Source organism: Portunus trituberculatus, chromosome 33 (genome assembly GCF_017591435.1).
Source record: "Portunus trituberculatus isolate SZX2019 chromosome 33, ASM1759143v1, whole genome shotgun sequence".
Lineage (NCBI taxonomy): Eukaryota > Metazoa > Arthropoda > Malacostraca > Decapoda > Portunidae > Portunus > Portunus trituberculatus.
This window is the reverse complement of record NC_059287.1, coordinates 2,713,553-2,731,052: the sequence shown is the minus strand read 5'-3', so window position 1 is coordinate 2,731,052 and position 17,500 is coordinate 2,713,553. Positions and strand designations below refer to the sequence as shown.

General features: G+C 36.1%; 1 protein-coding gene across 2 annotated transcripts in view; it reads left to right on the top strand.

Moving 5' to 3' along the window:
* The first annotated feature begins 3,100 nt into the window (after positions 1–3,100).
* Positions 3,101–17,500, top strand: part of LOC123512162 (ras-related protein Rab6) — a 49,483-nt gene continuing 35,083 nt past the window's right edge. The window contains exons 1-2 of one of the 2 annotated variants that reach the window (XM_045268370.1): positions 3,101–3,325; positions 7,750–7,808. In XM_045268370.1, coding sequence (XP_045124305.1) covers positions 3,256–3,325; positions 7,750–7,808 — 129 coding nt within the window. In that variant the 5' untranslated portion in view covers positions 3,101–3,255. The remainder of the gene's footprint in view (positions 3,326–7,749; positions 7,809–17,500) is intronic. The other variant, XM_045268369.1, reaches the window with a different exon arrangement.

Below are 17,500 nucleotides of genomic sequence, written 5' to 3'. Positions count from 1 at the left end.
GGTTCGTCCAGGTAAATTTTTTGTTTGAGCCAGTATCAAGTTGTTATTGTTTTCAAAAAATAGTTGATGCGTTTTAAAGTGTTTCATCTGCCAGATCAGTGGAATTAGTGCAGAGTGGAACTGTTTTCTAACAGTGTTAATGTTCCAATAATAGTTTTCTTGGTACCCCTGTGAATTATTTATTTCTGGTTCTGACTCTCTCAAAAATATAGGAAAAGACTATTTATGGCGTTTAAGATGTGTTACGTTCCTTTGAAGTGAGAATGGGCGGACATTTATTTTTTTTAGAGAGGGATCAAGGTTCCAACAATTTATTTATAGCTCTTTTGAAAAATCTTTCATATTACTGGGGTTTGGAAACTCTTTGCATTTTTGGTAATTGTTAAAATATGTGTCAAGTCAAAATATGTAGAGCATTCGGGTCTGGCAGTGTTTTTTCGAGAAGTCATTTTCAAAATGATTTACTTAACGTATATAAGCCCGCCAGGGCAGGCTGGGGTTGTGACGTCATCAGTCCACCTGGCCAGGTCGTGACGTCATCACCCCACCGAGCTGGGCCGTGACGCTACATATTATGGCGGGAGTCTCCCAAATGTCTTCCCTTGCAGGCTCTCTTCGTCCATATCTAACAAGATTTACTGTGTGTGTGTGTGTGTGTGTGTGTGTATTCCTCTGACCTTCGTTGTATATATGGTAATGCTGGTGGTGTGTGTGTGTGTGTGTGTGTTGCCCCATTTTTCGTTTTTATAGATGGTAAACTGTATGTGTGTGTGTGTGTGTGTTTCTACCAACAGTTGTGTAGTGCAGAGGTATACGTGACAACGTATCCCGCCAAGACAACCAACCACCACCATGCCAAGGCACGCCACCGGCAGGGCCTGCTCCTCGCGTCGCCTGTGTAATAATAATAATAATAATAATAATTGTTATATAATAATAATAACAATCTGTTTATTAATGTTGCAGTATATACTTACATACTGAAAATATACAATGGAAGGGAGAGACTTGAAATTCGACTGGGAAACTATCTTATTAGTAATTTTTTTTTGTTAAGGCCTATAGCGCCTGTAGGCATACTTGAAGAGTGCATGGGAAGCGCTGTTCAGCTTTCGTCTATTAGCGTCGCAGGCAAATTTATTTATAGTGGTACCCATATTAGGGCCCATATCATCCCCAAAGCTCATCTTGGGTGTAACCACCTAGAGCCTGGGTATCATGGTGATATGTAGGTAACTTTAAACCACTCAACAAATGGCAAAGTGTTTATGACTGTACGTGGTGGGATTCGAACCTACGCGTGGACGTCTGCCTTATCTACTATGCCACCACACCATGGTGAGAATCACATTGAGATGGTGTGTGTGTGGTGGGGGCGGGTTGTTAATCTATTACAAGCTGTGTTTGATTGCAGGTCTGTGTGGCGGCTACTAATGATGTGCCAGTGACAGGTGACGCCTACTACTAATCTGCTGCTGCTGCTGCTGCCGTCTCTGTGAGGGACACATCGCCAATGCACTACTGTACGGCCTTTTTTCTTTGGGCAACACGCCAGGCAAACTTCAGTATGTTTTTCAGTTGTCAAGTGGACGGAGCTTAGAAGACCTTGGAATCTTATCCCTATAGGAGAACTGAAAAAGACGTCGTCCTCAGTTAATTGCATGATCATCTCAGAGGTGTCATTTGTGCTGTTGACATAACCCTTCAGGACCATTCAGTAGTTCAACTTGATCGCTTAACTTGACCCAATAACTCATCTGTGTAAGAAGGCTGTGGTCCGATCACTCTGTAATGATTTGTGGCATTATCATCTTGTTTCTATACGGAGTCTGTTTTTGATGAGTCTTCCATCTAACCTTGTCTTCTGACTCTAAGATCAAAGCTTTTTCTCCCTGCCTTCTGCCACACCACATTCCTCTGTATTGACTTTGTAATGGTGCTGCTACTCATATGGTTCAGAGAAAAGACTCGATCACATCGTGATATACCCAAGGTAAAGAATACCCAATTTTACCTTGGCTAAAACCTACAAGACGAGTCATTTGGATTCGTAATGCCACAAGTTACTCATGAATATTTTATAACAAGTAATGATAAAGATCCTTATAGCAAAGCTTCAAACTGTATCAAGCAATTAATGCAAAGTTCTTACAAATAGTTAAAGAAGAAAAATAGAAAAATAAATAAGTAAGTAAGTTTAAGTCAAATAACATGCATTAGTCCAAACTCCTTTGAGCAATCCATGTAAGTACGGAATTGTGCCAGAGTCATTTCGCTACATATAGATCAGGTGTTCGTAAAGTAGTACCCTTAATGCCCCATAGGATATCGAAACCGGTGTATGGGGAATCCAAAAAGGCATCCTGGAAAACATTAAATAAATAATTTTGTGCACGGAATGGTGAGTAACTGGCAACTACGAGTAGGGAGTGACTACACTAAAGAGTCTCCATAGGTGCACCCTACCAAGAGTTGAGGCTTTGGTTGCTTCGAAAAAAAACACTTAGAGGAGCACAAGAATCATGCATACGGCTCACAGTCCAAACAAAATCTTGACGAATGAGCACAAATAGTGTTGTGTACCATAATGTAATATGAAAAACAGTCTGACAGTAAGGAAATATTTTGTACAAGAATTATAATTTGTCAATTTATTTTAAGTACTGCAAATAAATAAAAATAAAAAGTCCATGGAATTAAGTTGTATGTTCATAGCCTTCCTGGTTTAACCTTTTTACAAGAAACAATGTTAGAGGTTTGGACTAGTAGGCTAATTCATGGATTGATTTGGAATTGAATTTTGGGAATGAGGCTAAAAAACTTGAACTATGGATATAGATGGTGGAAGATGGTGAGCGAAAGTCCAAGCTTTCAGAGGAGTGGCACCTCGGTAACGGTAACATATGTAGGAAGAAATAAACAGGCATGAACAGTCTTTTTCATATCAAAATAGGAATAACAGTACATGAACACTCTTGAATCCAATCCAGCCTACCGTACCATGAGTGAGGCAGGGCGTGTACCGTAGCGGCGCGGTGCTGCCCCCTGGCTGGCTAGCGGCGGTGCAGCGGCAGAACGCCCCTCCACCCCGGCCCGCCCCTCTCCCTCTCCCTGGATGTCAGTACGTGGCGGACAGCCCTAGTGAGCGAGTGGGAGAAGAAACGCCTCCATTTTGACCCTTTTGATCCGTTGAGGGCTCCCGGAGAGGGGTGACGAGGAGACAAGATTTACCTCATCACGCAAGACAACAGAATAATGTCCATGTCGGGCGAATTTGGAAACCCGCTTAGGAAATTCAAGCTGGTCTTTCTCGGCGAGCAAAGCGGTGAGAAATTTAAAGAGCCCACAGTATTTTCACCTATTTCCATTGATCTCTGCTGCTAACCCACTGTTCCTTGAGGGTTTTGGGTGAAAGGGAAGGGAAATGGAGGGGGTTTAAAGGGCTGGGTGTGGCGGGGACTGGAGAGAGGCAAGTCATTGATTTTCCTGATCAGCTGCAGGCAGAGAAGGCAGTATGTGTGTGTGTATGTCTGTATGTGTGTACTGTATGCTTGCTATTGAAAGATGTGTCAGGGGGAACAGGAAATAGCACCTTAATACTGCTAGGAATGGCTTGGGTGTGTCTGGAATGGTTGATGTAGATGGTTCTGGAATATACGTACGCCTGGAATACCAAAAGGGGTGTGCCTGGAATAGTGACAAGGAATGAGTGTGTCTGCTTGGAGTGGAAGGGATGTGCCTGGAATACGTGTTTCTGGAATACAGGCGTGTTTGGAATGGAAGTTTGTGTGTATGGAATATAGAAAGGGTGTGTCTGGAATATTAAGAGTTCTGGAATACAAGAGAATGTGTGCTTGAAATATGAGAGGTCTGGGATTGTGAGTGTCTGGAATATTAAAAGGATTAGTCTGAAATAAAAACAAAAAACAAAAACTGGTATTTGGGAAAGGGTGTGTATGTATGTATGTCTGTTTCTGGAATATCTGAAGTATACTAATGAATCTGGAATCTTGGAAATGAGAGTATCAGGAATGGGTGGGAATATACCTGGAATATAAGGTGATGATAATGATGTATACTTTTTATAATAACTTGTGTTTCTGCTGAATTTAATTAATGTAATGTGGCTGGAATGATCTGGAATAGAGGTGTGTCTGGAATGGTCTGGAATAGATGGGTGTGTCTGGAAGCTATGTGTGTGTGTGTGTGTGTGTGTGTGTGTGTCTGGAAGAGTCCATTACTAATTTCAGGTCACTGCTTTCAACCCAGCTTTCATAATGGACACAGAAATGGATAATTCTCTTGATATGTTTGTTTTTATAATATGAATGCCCACTAACAAAAATTTCAGAGTGTTTCTTAGCTTCACACCTATAACCTGAACACATTTGATGAAAGAGGGAGGCTTCAAGACACTTATTCTTTTCTCATGACTAACAAATACTCTTGGCTCTGGGGACTAGCATCTCTGTTGGTACTTTTTGTTTGATTAATTGGCTGGTTTTCCCTCTTACATAGAAAAAAATAAATAAATAGGTAAATAAGCACATAGAAATAGATAACTAAATAAATACATAGGAACATCCACTAACAAACATTTTAGAGTACAGTTTTGCATCCTTTTCCCTTGCTCACTCACTGGAGACATTGCCGGCACTCTCACCCAGCACACTCACCCATTAAAACCCTGTAGCAGTTGTAATTGTGCCTTTAATGGCCATTCTCACTTGTCTAACACTTTCAACCTTTTTCGTGTAACTGTCTTATTTTTTGTTACACTATTTTATTTTCTTTCTTTTTTATATAAGAAGGGGTTTAGCTAAGGAAATGTGTTTATGTGTGTGTGATATGTATTTTTGTTTTTCTTTTTATGCAAAAGAAGAAACTGGCCAAGGGCAATAAGAAATATGTATAAAAAAGGCCCACTTGATTGCCAGTTCCTTGAAAGAGTCATAGAGTTAGCATTTGAAGAGAATCACTTGAAATCATGAGCTACGAAAATTTGTCTTATTCTTATTACAGATATATAAGGTACAGTTAGGTTAGCTAAAGGTTAGGTTAGGTTAGGTAAAGGTTTGGTTAGGTTAGGTAAGGTAAAGGTTAGGTTAGGTTAAGATTATGTCAGGTTGATAGTCTAAAATAATAGAAACAAAAATGAGAGACATTTACATATACAAAAATTACTGAAAACATTGTAAAATCTTCCCTGCCATTAACAACCAAGCATCACATACCCACTATCAGCCACAGGGTAAGCAGACAGAAGCACTCAAATAAATAAATGATAAAAGAATCATCCTCTTCTCACACTGTTGCTGGAAACTTGAACAATTCCGAAGAGTTCACCGTGGCTGTGGGTTTTAATCTTTTATGGAGGGAGTGGAAAATTGCTTACCTGACTCTACCCCAAATATAGACAAAAGGTGTGGCCATTAGTTAATTGAGCACCGGCCTTTCCTCAGACAGGTGTATGGGGAGAGAGAGAGAGTGTCTATCATGTTTTTTTAGGTATGTTTTTAAGTTTTCTTTTATCCATAACATGGTATACTAAATTTTCAGAGAGAGAGAGAGAGAGAGAGAGAGTATATCATGTGTTGTAGGTATTTTTTAAAATTTTCTTTGGTCCATAACTGTTGATAGCTATCCTAAATATTAGAGAGAGAGAGAGAGAGAATATGTCATGTTTTAGCTACATTTTTAAGCCTTCTTTGGTTCATAACTGTTGATAGACTAAATTTTCTATGCCTTTCACCTATTTGAGATGTAAATGAAGGGAGTATTTGTCACCTGAATACTAAATAGGTACTGTAGTGAGTAAAATAATTCTTTCATTACATTAGACTACAGAATTTTTTTTTTTTTTTTTTCATGTTTTTTATATTTGGGTTTTAATTGTTTTTATGTAGTTAAAATTGATATTCCTGTGCACTGGGGTCATTAAACTATCTATGTCTGTGTGTGTGTGTGTGTGTATGTGAGAAAGTGTGTGTGTATGTGAGTGAGTCAGTGTGTGTGTGTGTGTGAGAGTTAGTATGTGTGTGTGTGTGTATGTGATAACCTAATTTCCTATAACTCACAGTATGCTGCAGATATGTATAGCTATATCATTTGCATAACGACTTGCACTTGATTGCACTTCATCATGATACCGACTCGCTGAGATCACCATTAACCATGCCTTATGTCCCTGTGCCCCTGAGTCATGTTTAATTAAGCCCCCGCCTGGTTTCTCAATGCAGTGTACTAAGAAATGCAAGAACAATGTTAAGAGGAATTGATAGAAATGTTAGGTGATAGAAATGGTGATAAAAATGTTAAGAGGAGGAGGTGATAGAAATGTTAAGAGGAAAAGGAGGTAGAAATGATAAGAGGAAGAGGAGATAGAAATTTTAAGAGGAGGTGATAGAAATGTTAAGAGGAGGAAGTGATAGAAATGTTAAGAGGAGGAGGAGATAGAAATGTTAAGAGGAGGAGGAGATAGAAATGTTAAGAGGAGGAGGTGATAGAAATGTTAAGAAATAGAGTAGAAATATTAAGAGAAAGTAATAAAAACGTTGAGAGGAGGAGGTAATAAAAATGTGGAGAGGAGGAGGTGATAAAAATGTTGAGATAGAATAGAAAGGCAGAATTCCACTAAAGAAATAGAAAAAATAGATAAGAGGTGATAACGAAATGAAAAAAAAAGTACAGGTAATTGCTTGATAAGTAACACTGGCATGAGAAAACAGAAAAAAAAGCTTAAAGTAAAACAAATACGTAATGGTAATAAACGGTAAAAACATGAGAAAGTTAGAGAAGTAATATTGTTTCACCATCTGAGGAGACAAACATGGCAACACTGTCACTTGCTTACTGTTCTATAATGTACAGCAGAAAATGTATAGTGAACTCTGGAATGCTCTACCGGTTTCTGTATTTCCTCCTCCCTATGACTTGAACTCTATCAGGAGGGAGGTTTCAATACACTAATCTCTGCTATTTCATCATTCTCTTTGGCTTTGCTCCGGGAATTGGCATTAAGTGAGTTTTTTCTCTTTTTTCATATACTGGATTAATGTATAGGTATTCAGGTGCCTTACAAATGATTGTTTTTTTGGGAATATAATGTGAATGTTTTAAAAGATGTGGGTACTTGAGCCAGTCTGTGAGAGAGACTATCAGCCTCTGTCAGTGTTGTCATATCCATGTCTGTTGAGGTGGCAAGGTTACTGTGCCAGACTTGGGTTGATAGGGTATTGTGCATATTATATTTAAATAGTTCATGCGTTGGGGAGGTAATGGGGAAAAAAAAAAAAAAAATGAGTGGAGTAGAGATAGTTTCTAGAGCAGGAAATGATCAAACTGCAGCAAAATGTAAAAAAAAAATAGCATTTAGATTAGAAGAATGTTACAGCAAATAAAAAGCAAAAGTTTTGAAGAGAAAATGCAAAAAAATGATCACAAAACTTAACCAAAAATAGTGTTTAGAGGGAAAAAATAAAACAATAACCGATAGTGAAATATTTGAGGATAACACATAGTAAAAAAAATAGATGAGATAAATTAACAAAAATAACACCAAATAAAAAGAAAGTATAAAAGAAACCCATTAAATAAAACACTGAGAGAGAAATGAGAGAAAACTAAAAAATATAACCCAATAACAAAAAGAAAATACATAAAAATAAGTAAATGGGAAATATATAACACGCAATAACAACATGAGAGACGAGTTGCCTAATGTTGTGTTGTGTTTTTCTTCTGTTTCAGTCGGAAAGACCTCGCTGATCACCCGCTTCATGTATGACTCCTTTGACAACACATACCAGGTGAGATCATTAGTTCATTGACTCCTTCAGTACTGGGATGCATCTCTACCTTGAGTTTTGGGTACGATTAGGCAATTTTATTTACATTAGCAAGGGTCTATGGAGGTCAGAAGATGAATAGTCAGAGTCTTCACTGTTTTAATCCTGATGTAAGTTTCTGAAGTTGTGTAAATTCAGCATATAGTAAATAGAATGAATATGAGAACATGTCCTGGTACTGAAGGGGTTAAAACACAGGTAAATAATTTCTAATCTTATCTTTTAATCTGCTCTAATGTATTTTTTTGGTTAACCTTTTTTTGCAAGAGTGGAAATTAAGTCTCTCTCTCTCTCTCTCTCTCTCTCTCTCTCTCTCTCTCTCTCTCTCTCTCTCTCTCTCTCTCTCTCTCTCTCTTAGTTAATTAGTGTGATGGATAGATTGTGCATAGATTAACTGGTCTGATGGACTCTAAAGTTCTTTTCTATTCATTATTTTGCCCTTACTAGTGCTAATTCTTGTGTGATTTACTTGATGGATTTATTTTCTGATTATTTTATATTTATTTATTATTTTTATCAGTATAATTAGCACTTAAAAAGAAACTTCCTTTGTATTTTTCCTCTGACGTAGTGTTCGTGATAGGAAGTCAAGTAGTGTTAGTTTTGTTTCCTCCATTCCTCTTAATCTCCTTCCATTCCTGCACATTCCATTTCTCTCTTTCTATTCATCTTATTTTTCAACATTTTAACCCTTTGAGTGCTATTTGGTGCATATTTCCTTAATTACTAATCACTGAGACATTTTACTTGTTATATAGTCTCTCTCATTCTGTACATCTTATTTTTTCAACACTAACCCTTTGAGTGCTATTTTGTGCATATTTCCTTAATTACTAATCACTGTGAGATATTTTACTTCTTCTATAGTGATCTCCAATCTTTAAGCTGAGAAGAAATTGCAAAATCTATTCCTTTTATCTATTACTGTCTTATTGGTACTTACAAAGATTTGCCGCATTATTTCTGGTGCTGTTAATTGTTTTGTATTGCAGTGAAAGCGTTAATCTGATCTACAATTACTACATGGTTTCTTATATCCACACTGCACTTAATTCTCCCAGACTCATATCCTTCATCTTCGTTCCAACTTTTTTGTTGCATTTTTTTCAAAGTATTTTTGCGTTGTAGCCAAAGTTTCTCCTCTCGAGCTCATCTGTAACCTTGTATAACTCATCTCTTTCATTCTAAACTTTTCTTCTCATGTTATAAGTTTTCTGAATATCTACAGCATTCTTTTTCTCCTCTCAATTTCCTCTTTCTCTTTCTTTTTCATAAATTTTCCTACATTTATCTTTTTTCTCTTCTTTCTCTTCTCAATTTCCTGTATTTCTCTTCTTTTTCATAAATTTTTCCTGCATTTATTTTTTCTTTTCTTTCTCTTTTCAACTTCCTCTTTCTCTCTTCTCATTCATAAATTTTTCCAACATTAATCAAGGCTGCTTCTCATATCCACAACAATATTCTATCCTTTCCATTTTCCATCCCTTTTATCTCTCGTATATATCAAAAGTTTATCTTTATATCAGGTTTCTCTCTTATAACTTAGTATGCAGTCTCTATATTGTTCTTATCATGTATTTGCACATCATCCCTCCATTCTTTCCATCATCCATTCCTCTTACTTCTCATATATTTCAACATTGTCTTGTTTTTTATCAGATTTCCTTTTCATAACTAAGCCTTCAGTCTTTCTACATTGTGAAGTCATTTATCTCATACTATTAACGTCAACATTCTATTCTCTTCATGTCATTCTCCGCCTTTTGCAAATATTCCAACATTCTATTCTATTTTGATATACAGCTTTAGCATCCACTCTCTCTATATCCTCTTTGTCACCTCACTTCTTCCCGTTGCCCTTCCATGTGACCAAACCATATAGAACTGTTCAATTTGACCACCTGCACTTCACAATTCATTCCGTCACCTTTAACGCAAACCAAACCTTCCATACAGACTTGCTTTCACCTTCTCTCGTGCATCCTGTGCCACTCCACAATTGATTCCTTCACCTTTAACACTGTGCAGGCTTTGGTCAGACCTCCTGTAACTTCATGCTTTCCTCTCCACTTGTGTGTTTGGCTTTGATATTAAATGTATGTAGAAAATCTTGAGGTGAATTCATGGATGAGTATAATATATATTTTTTTCTTTTTTTATGTCAAAGAGGAGGACTGGCCAAGGGCAAAAATGTAAAGAATAAAGGCCCACTCAGTTGCCAGTCTCCTTAAAGAGCTGATAGAATTAGCCCAAGGATAGGGACAAATGTCTTGAAACCTCTTCCTTGAATGAAGTCAAGTGATAGGAATTTGGAAATACAGACACAGGCAGGGAGTTCCTTTATTTTCTTGTGTGTTTATCTTATGTTGTCTGGTTTTGTAAGGAGATTCTAAGCAGGTCAGTTGTCAGAAGGTTAAGGGAAGACTGTGAGGGTTTTAAAAGGTTATAGTATCTTTAAAGGCTTTTTGGCAGTAGAATGAGCTTTAATCACATACTGTACTGTGACTGCTTCAACTGTCCTTCCAATGTGAATAGACACAGTTGAATAAGTTGAGTATTAGATCTTGAAAACAGACGACTAATATGAAATACTCATCGTTCAATTGAGGGTAGAAGTTTAGCATTTATTTAAGGTCAGGAGTCAGGTAATCTTCTTTCCTTCTTTCCTCTGCAATTTGTTTTCCTTAATATGAAATTCTCTGAGCTGATGAGAGTGCATAGGATATTAAGCTTTGTAAGAAGATTATCAGTGAGTCGGAGGAATTAAAACTGAGAGAAAGAGCAGAACAGTAGAAGTGGGTGAAGGAGAAGCAACTATACTAAACCTCATGTATATAATTTATTGTGTGTATAGAAGTATAGTCTGCTTTCCTGGCTGTATATATTGAGTATTACTTTTTTACAGCAGCTTTACCAAGTCCAGCAAATACTTTAAATCCAGCTTAGTGTATGTGTGCTCTGAAGTAGAGTGATAGACAGAACTTGCCATCATTTACATATATATATACTTTTCTCATCTTAAGTTCTCAAATAGACTTAATTCCAATGAATATTTTAAAACCAAGCTTAGGATACTAAAAAAAAAAAGACATTTCTTGGCAGCCATAGATAAAAGAGGAGGAAAATAAAAAGTTAATTGTTGCTCTCTCTCTCTCTCTCTCTCTCTCTCTCTCTCTCTTGGGAAAAATAGTGTTTGTGGGATGTGAAGGAAGGGCATGTGGCCAGAAGGGGAGGAAAAGTCTGGGTAACTTGAGAATGTGTCATGTGTGAAGTATGAGATGGAAGTTTGTATGGGCTTGTGTGAGTTATGAAGAGAGAGAGAGAGAGAGAGAGAGAGAGAGAGAGAGAGAGAGAGAGAGAGAGAGAGAGAGAGGGAGGTGGGGGAAAGGGGAACTAGCAAAAAGAAAGGAAGAACAGAGAAAGGGAATGAGGTAGAAAAGGAATATATGGCGAGTTAGAGCTTGTAAAGGGAGATAGAGAGAGAGAGAGAGAGAGAGAGAGAGAGTAAAACAACTAATTGAGAGAGAAGAAGAACAAAGAAAGGGAAGAAGAGAGGAAAAAGAATGTTAGAGAGTTAGGACCTGAGAGAGAGAGAGAGAGAGAGAGAGAGAGAGAGAGAGTTTGAGCCTGTGTGAATATGAGGAGAGAGAGAGGACAAAGAAAGAAAAAAGAAAAAAAAAAAATAACAGGAAAAGATGAAAGAAAAACAGTGAGGCTTAAGTAGGAGAAAAAAATAAAAGAAAAAAGATGATGAGAAAAGATGAAACAAAACTACAAACACTGAAAATTACTTACAGAATATGAACAAAAGACTGATTAAGAAGAAGACAAATAGAAACAGTGAAGATGAAGGAAAGGGAGAGGGAAAACAGAGAGAGGAAATCAGGAGATAAAAGAGAAAGCAAACAAGACAGGAGGAATTGTTTGAAAGTAACTATGACAGAAAAAAAAAGAAAAATATACTTTGGGGATCTATTGAAGTTCTGTACAAGAGGATGAGACATAAGAGACTTGAGATGGAGGGCTCTTGAGAGGGTAGGAAGAGACACACACTAACATTGGCTTATCTTAATGAAAACCTGCTGTATCATGGCATCTTGTTTGCTTCTAAGAGATCTCGTCTATCAAGGCTGTGTAAACAAACTCGCTAGGAACCTCATTAAACAAAACTAGTAAAAATAAGTGAATATAAGTGTATGTGTATTAAAATGTCAAGTTATTTATATGTAGTGGAAGAAATGAGAAGATGAGTAGAATCTTTATAGGAAATGAATAAGTAACATGTTGAAAATAAAGGAAAATTGATCTGAATATGATAAATGATTACAAATTCTCTGTTTTGTTGTCATGTTCCTGTTTAGTGGAAAAATAAGAAAAGTTAATTGTGTTTTTAGAGAAAATTAATATCTACCATCCTTGTACATAAGATAGAAATAAAGAAAAATAAATCTCAATAAGGTAAATGTTTATAAATTATCTGTTTTGTTGTCATGTTGTTCCTATTTTGTGGAAGAAATAAGAAAACAGTCTTTAGAGTAAAATTAATTAATAAGTGCTGTCCTCTTACATAAAAGAAATAAAGAAAAATTGATCTAAATATGGTAAATGTTAATAAATTCTGTTTTGCTGTCAGGTTGTTCCCATTTAGCAAAAGAAATAAGAAAATGAGTATAGAATCTTTAGAGCAAATGAATAAGTACATACTCTTACATAAAAAAGAAAGAGAAAGAAAGAAAGAATAATCTGAATATGGTTAACTGATATAAATTCTCTGTTTTGCTGTCAAGTTATTAATATTTACTGGAAGAAAAAGAAGTAATAGAATCTTTACAGCAAATTGATAAATACCATACATAAAATAAAAGAAAAATGAACCTGAATATAATAAACAGTTATGAATTCTCGGTGTTCCTATCATCATTAATATTTACTGGAAAAATATAAATAATAGAATCTTTAGAGCAAATTAATAAATACCATACCTAAAATAAAGGAAAAAATGAATCTAAATATGGTAAACAGTTATAAATTATCTGTTTTCCTATCGTCATTAATATTTACTGGAAGAAATATAGATAATAAAATCTTTAGAGCAAATTAATAAATGCCATACCAAAAAAAAAAAAAAATGAATGAATATGGTAAACAGTTATGAATCCTCTCCATTTTGCCCTAACCATTATATTTGATCAACTTTCTATCTAGACTCCATTATTGGTGGCCACAAAATATTATTTACTCTATATTTAAACCTTAATATACGTTCTAGTTTTATATTTTGAGTGTTATTAAGAATTTCATGTCGCTTTTGCATTTTTTATTTACTTCTTCATTTAATAGACCGCGGCCAGACTTGTTTATGTATTAAAAGAATAAAAAAGTGAATACGTGACTGCGGTTTTGTATGATTTTATTAGTTTTTATTTAATTTATTCAGAATTTGTATGCGCTGGGTTGGCAACTTGTTATGGTCTATATTTGTTCGAATGAGAACCAGAGAGAGAGAGAGAGAGAGAGAGAGAGAGAGAGAGCACGCGTTAACCAAAATATCTTTATTCAGAAGCAGGGCATTGGTAGCTAAGAAGCAGAGAGAGAGAGAGAGAGAGAGAGAGAGAGAGAGAGAGAGAGAGAGAGAGATGGGAAGTCAACCAAAATATCTTTTTATACTGAAGCAAGACATTGGTAGCTAATAAATCAGAGAGAGAGAGAGAGAGAGACAGAGAGGCTTATGTTCTTGTACTTTAGTTTGTTTTTAATGTTACAAATAATTCAATAGGGTTAGGTTTGAAGATAGGGAGTACTTACCATACTCCCTTTAACCTGTAAAAAACTCCCTAAACTTGTAACAAACTGTATCAATAAGAGAGAGAGAGAGAGAGAGAGAGAGAGAGAGAGAGAGAGAGAGAGAGGAAGTATCATCACTGGTATGGAGGAAGAAGTGGAACATCCTTATTTTATTCAATGGCAGAAGAAAGGTCAGACAGACACTGGCCTTGGATCAGTCTTACCTGAGTGCATGCCGGCAGCCCAGTAAGGTCAGCCAGCTATAGACACATGACTCATAACTGACCTCTTTTTTTTAATGTAAGAGGGGGTAAACTGGCTAAGGGCAACAAAAATTAAACAAAAAGGCCACTTGGATGCCAGTTCCTTAGCAGATTTGAGAGTGTTAGCTAAAGGAATGGGGTAAATACTGCTGCTGCTACTACTGCTACTGGTACATGTAACAATATTATTCACTTGTGAGATATCTTTTTCTACCAGGGAACAGTTTTACTTTGTTTGTGTCTGGAGTTTTTAAAGGTGTTCTAAATGATGAAGCACAACACTAGAGAATACCAATTAACCTGCCAGGAGTTACAGGTGTCCTTGTGACCACACCTATCCCATCACAAGACTTGACATCAGTGCTAGAAAAAACAGCAGTGGATCTCAAGGTCTCACTGTGGACAGAATAAAAGCTTAACATGATTGCTCAAGACACAATCATTAACTTTAATTTGTCCCACACTATGAAAGCCAATGTCTGTATCTGCAATCTCCTGAGTTGTCAACAAATGTACTGTATTCACTCTGTTAAAATATTTGTGTATATGTGTTCCTTCTTCCATTATCTGTAAATTAATCAGCAATCCATGGAAACTACCTAGCACTTATGACATTGTAGCATCATACGTCTAAATTCATATTGAAGCTGACCAAATTTATTCCACTTATTCAGTCTGTTTTTTTTTTTAATTAAGTGTATTTACCTGCCTGCTTGCATTCACTCTAAATTTATGAACACTAAGGAGACTGCCAACCACTCACTAACAACACCTAACAAACTCGCACACTTACATTTTCCTGCAATAACCATAAATAAATCCAACTTACCAATAAACCATGCACTTTCTACTTTCCTAAACCATCCACAAATTTATCCTACATATTCAAACCATGTATTCATAGCACCTCTCCACTCATCACATTCCAGCTAAGTGAACTCCAGAACCCTATTAAGTGAACTAGTAAGAGGAAAATTTCTGTCTTGCCTTATACAAAGAACCATGCGTGCTTTGGGGTCCGAGGGCTTTGAGATAGGAGGTACCCAGAAAAAGTATCCCCTTTAGCCCATAAATTCCTGTGAAAAAGCCCACTTGGTATAAAAAAAAAAAGAATAGAAAAAATATTGACTGATGAAAAAACAAATAATGTGAGAAAAAATTGTGTGTTGCCTGACCTATAAAATTAACTCAGCAAACTAGTACAGAAGTGTTTAGAAAAGTTGAAAGTTCTGGGTGACGATGAGGAGAGAGAGAGAGAGAGAGAGAAAAAAAAAAATTGACCAGTGAAAGGGTTAAAGAGGAGAGTGATGCAACAATGAGCCAACCAAGTGTCAGGGATTAACACCTTCAGTACCATGACATGTTTCCATATTCATTCTGCTTACTATCTGGGTGATTTTATACAGCTTCAGAGACTCATGTGAGGGATTAGAATAGTGAAGACTGTGGCCATTAATCATCTGACCTCCATAGACCCTTCCTAATGTCAATAAAATGGTCTTAATTGTACATAAATCTCAAGGTAAAAATGTGTCCCAGTACTGAAGGGGTTGAAATAGTGAAGACTGTGGCCATTAATCATCTGACCTCCATAGACCCTTCCTAATATCAATAAAATGGTCTTAATTGTACAGAAATCTCAAGGTAAAAATGTGTCCCAGTATTGAAGGGGTTAAAATATTGAAAACTGTGGCCATTGATCTTCTGACCTCCATAGACCCTTTCTAATGTCAATAAAATGGTCTAATTGTACATAAATCTCAAGGTAAAAATGTGTCCCAGTACTGAAGGGGTTGAAATAATGAAGACTGTGGCCATTAACTTTCTGACCTCCATAGACCCTTTCTAATGTCAATAAAATGGTCTAATTGTACACAAATCTCGAGGTAAAAATGTGTCCCAGTACTGAAGGGGTTAACACTATCTTGGGTACATTGTTATACTTTGTCCATGAATTTGTTTCTCACTTTTTATCATTATTTATTTATTTTTTTATCATTTCAGTTTATCTTTTATTTTCATTTTTTTTTATTTGAAGCATTTTGTTTTGTTATTTGGTTTTCCTTCTTTCCTTCTTTCTTTCTCTTCCTTTTCTTTCTGTCTTTTCATTCTTTCTCTTTCATTACATTTTGCTGTTCTTCCATTCTTTTTCATGATATTTCCCTCCTTCCTTCCCTCCCTCCCTTTCCTTCTCTCCCTCTCCCTCCCTTCTTCCCTCCCTCTTTTCCTCTCTCCCTCTCTCTCCCTCCCTTCCTGCCTCCTTTGGGATTATCCGCTTTAGAGATGGAGGGAACACACACACACACTCTCTCTCTCTCTCTCTCTCTCATCCTTTGCACTTAACAGTTTTTCTTATTTATTCCCTTGTGTGTGTGTGTGTGTGTGTGTGTGTGTGTGTGTGTGTGTAGGTTAGAGGTTGTGTGGGACGTTGGAATTTAGCTTAGGCGTAAAAGGTCATAGGGAGAACATCCAGCTAAAACTCTCTCTCTCTCTCTCTCAAGTCGAAGGGCAACACTATTTATCTATTTATTTGTTTATTTATTTATTTGTTATTGAAGTTTGTCGTTTTTTTTTTCGTTATTATTTTTTATTGGTTTGGCATGAAAAATGTTCGTGAATTTTAAATGGAGTTGTATTGATGAACAGACTTTAAAGGGAAAATGAGCAATGGCTGGAGTAAGGAATATGAGCTGTATTAAGTAAGGGTGCAAGGGAAAATGAGCTGTATTAAGTAAGGATGCAAGGAAAAATGAGCGATATGTTTTAATTAACTAAGAATGCAAGGGAAAATGAGCAGTGTTTCAAATAAGGAAACAAGGAAAAATGAGTGGTATCTTTGAATTAAGTAAGGATGCAAGGGAAAATGAGCTGTTTTAAATAAGGATGTAAAGGAAAATTAACAATGTCTCAAATAAGGAAACAAGGGAAAATGAACAATATCTCAAATAAGGAAGCAAAGGAAAATGAGCTGTATTAGTAAAGAAAGGAAAAGGAGTTATAATTTAAATAATAATGCAAGGATAATTGAGGAATGTTTAGATAAGGAAGCAAGGGACAATGAGCTGTTGTAAGTAAGGACGTAAGTAAGGTTGTAATAAAAAATGAGTAATTAAAAAAGAATGCAAGGCTGTACTAAGTCAGGATGTAAGGGAAAATGTTTTTAGCTGAGGCATCGCAAAGGAGGAAAGGAGGAAGAAAGGAAGGAAGGAAGACATGTACTCTTTATAATGCTTTGATGTTACACGTAGTTAAAGTGTTTATTTTTGTAATGTTATGAATAGTTACGTATTTAATTTTTATATATAGATTGATTTTTATTTTTTGATTTTTTGATTGTGAATGTTCTTTTCATATACAGAGTTATGAAGACTTTCTTTTCCGTTTCATACATAGTTATCCTTAAAAGATGACGTTTTAAAATGGCACTGCTGGTCGTCTCAATATACACTAACATATAAGTAAGACAAGAAAAAAAAAAAATTGAAAAAAAAATGAACGAAAAAATAGGAAAAGAAGAAAAGGACAAATTGTAACACGTCTAACAGTAACAATTAAGAGTCACACATCGATTATCACAAGTATTTCCATTACTCTATCAGCACACTA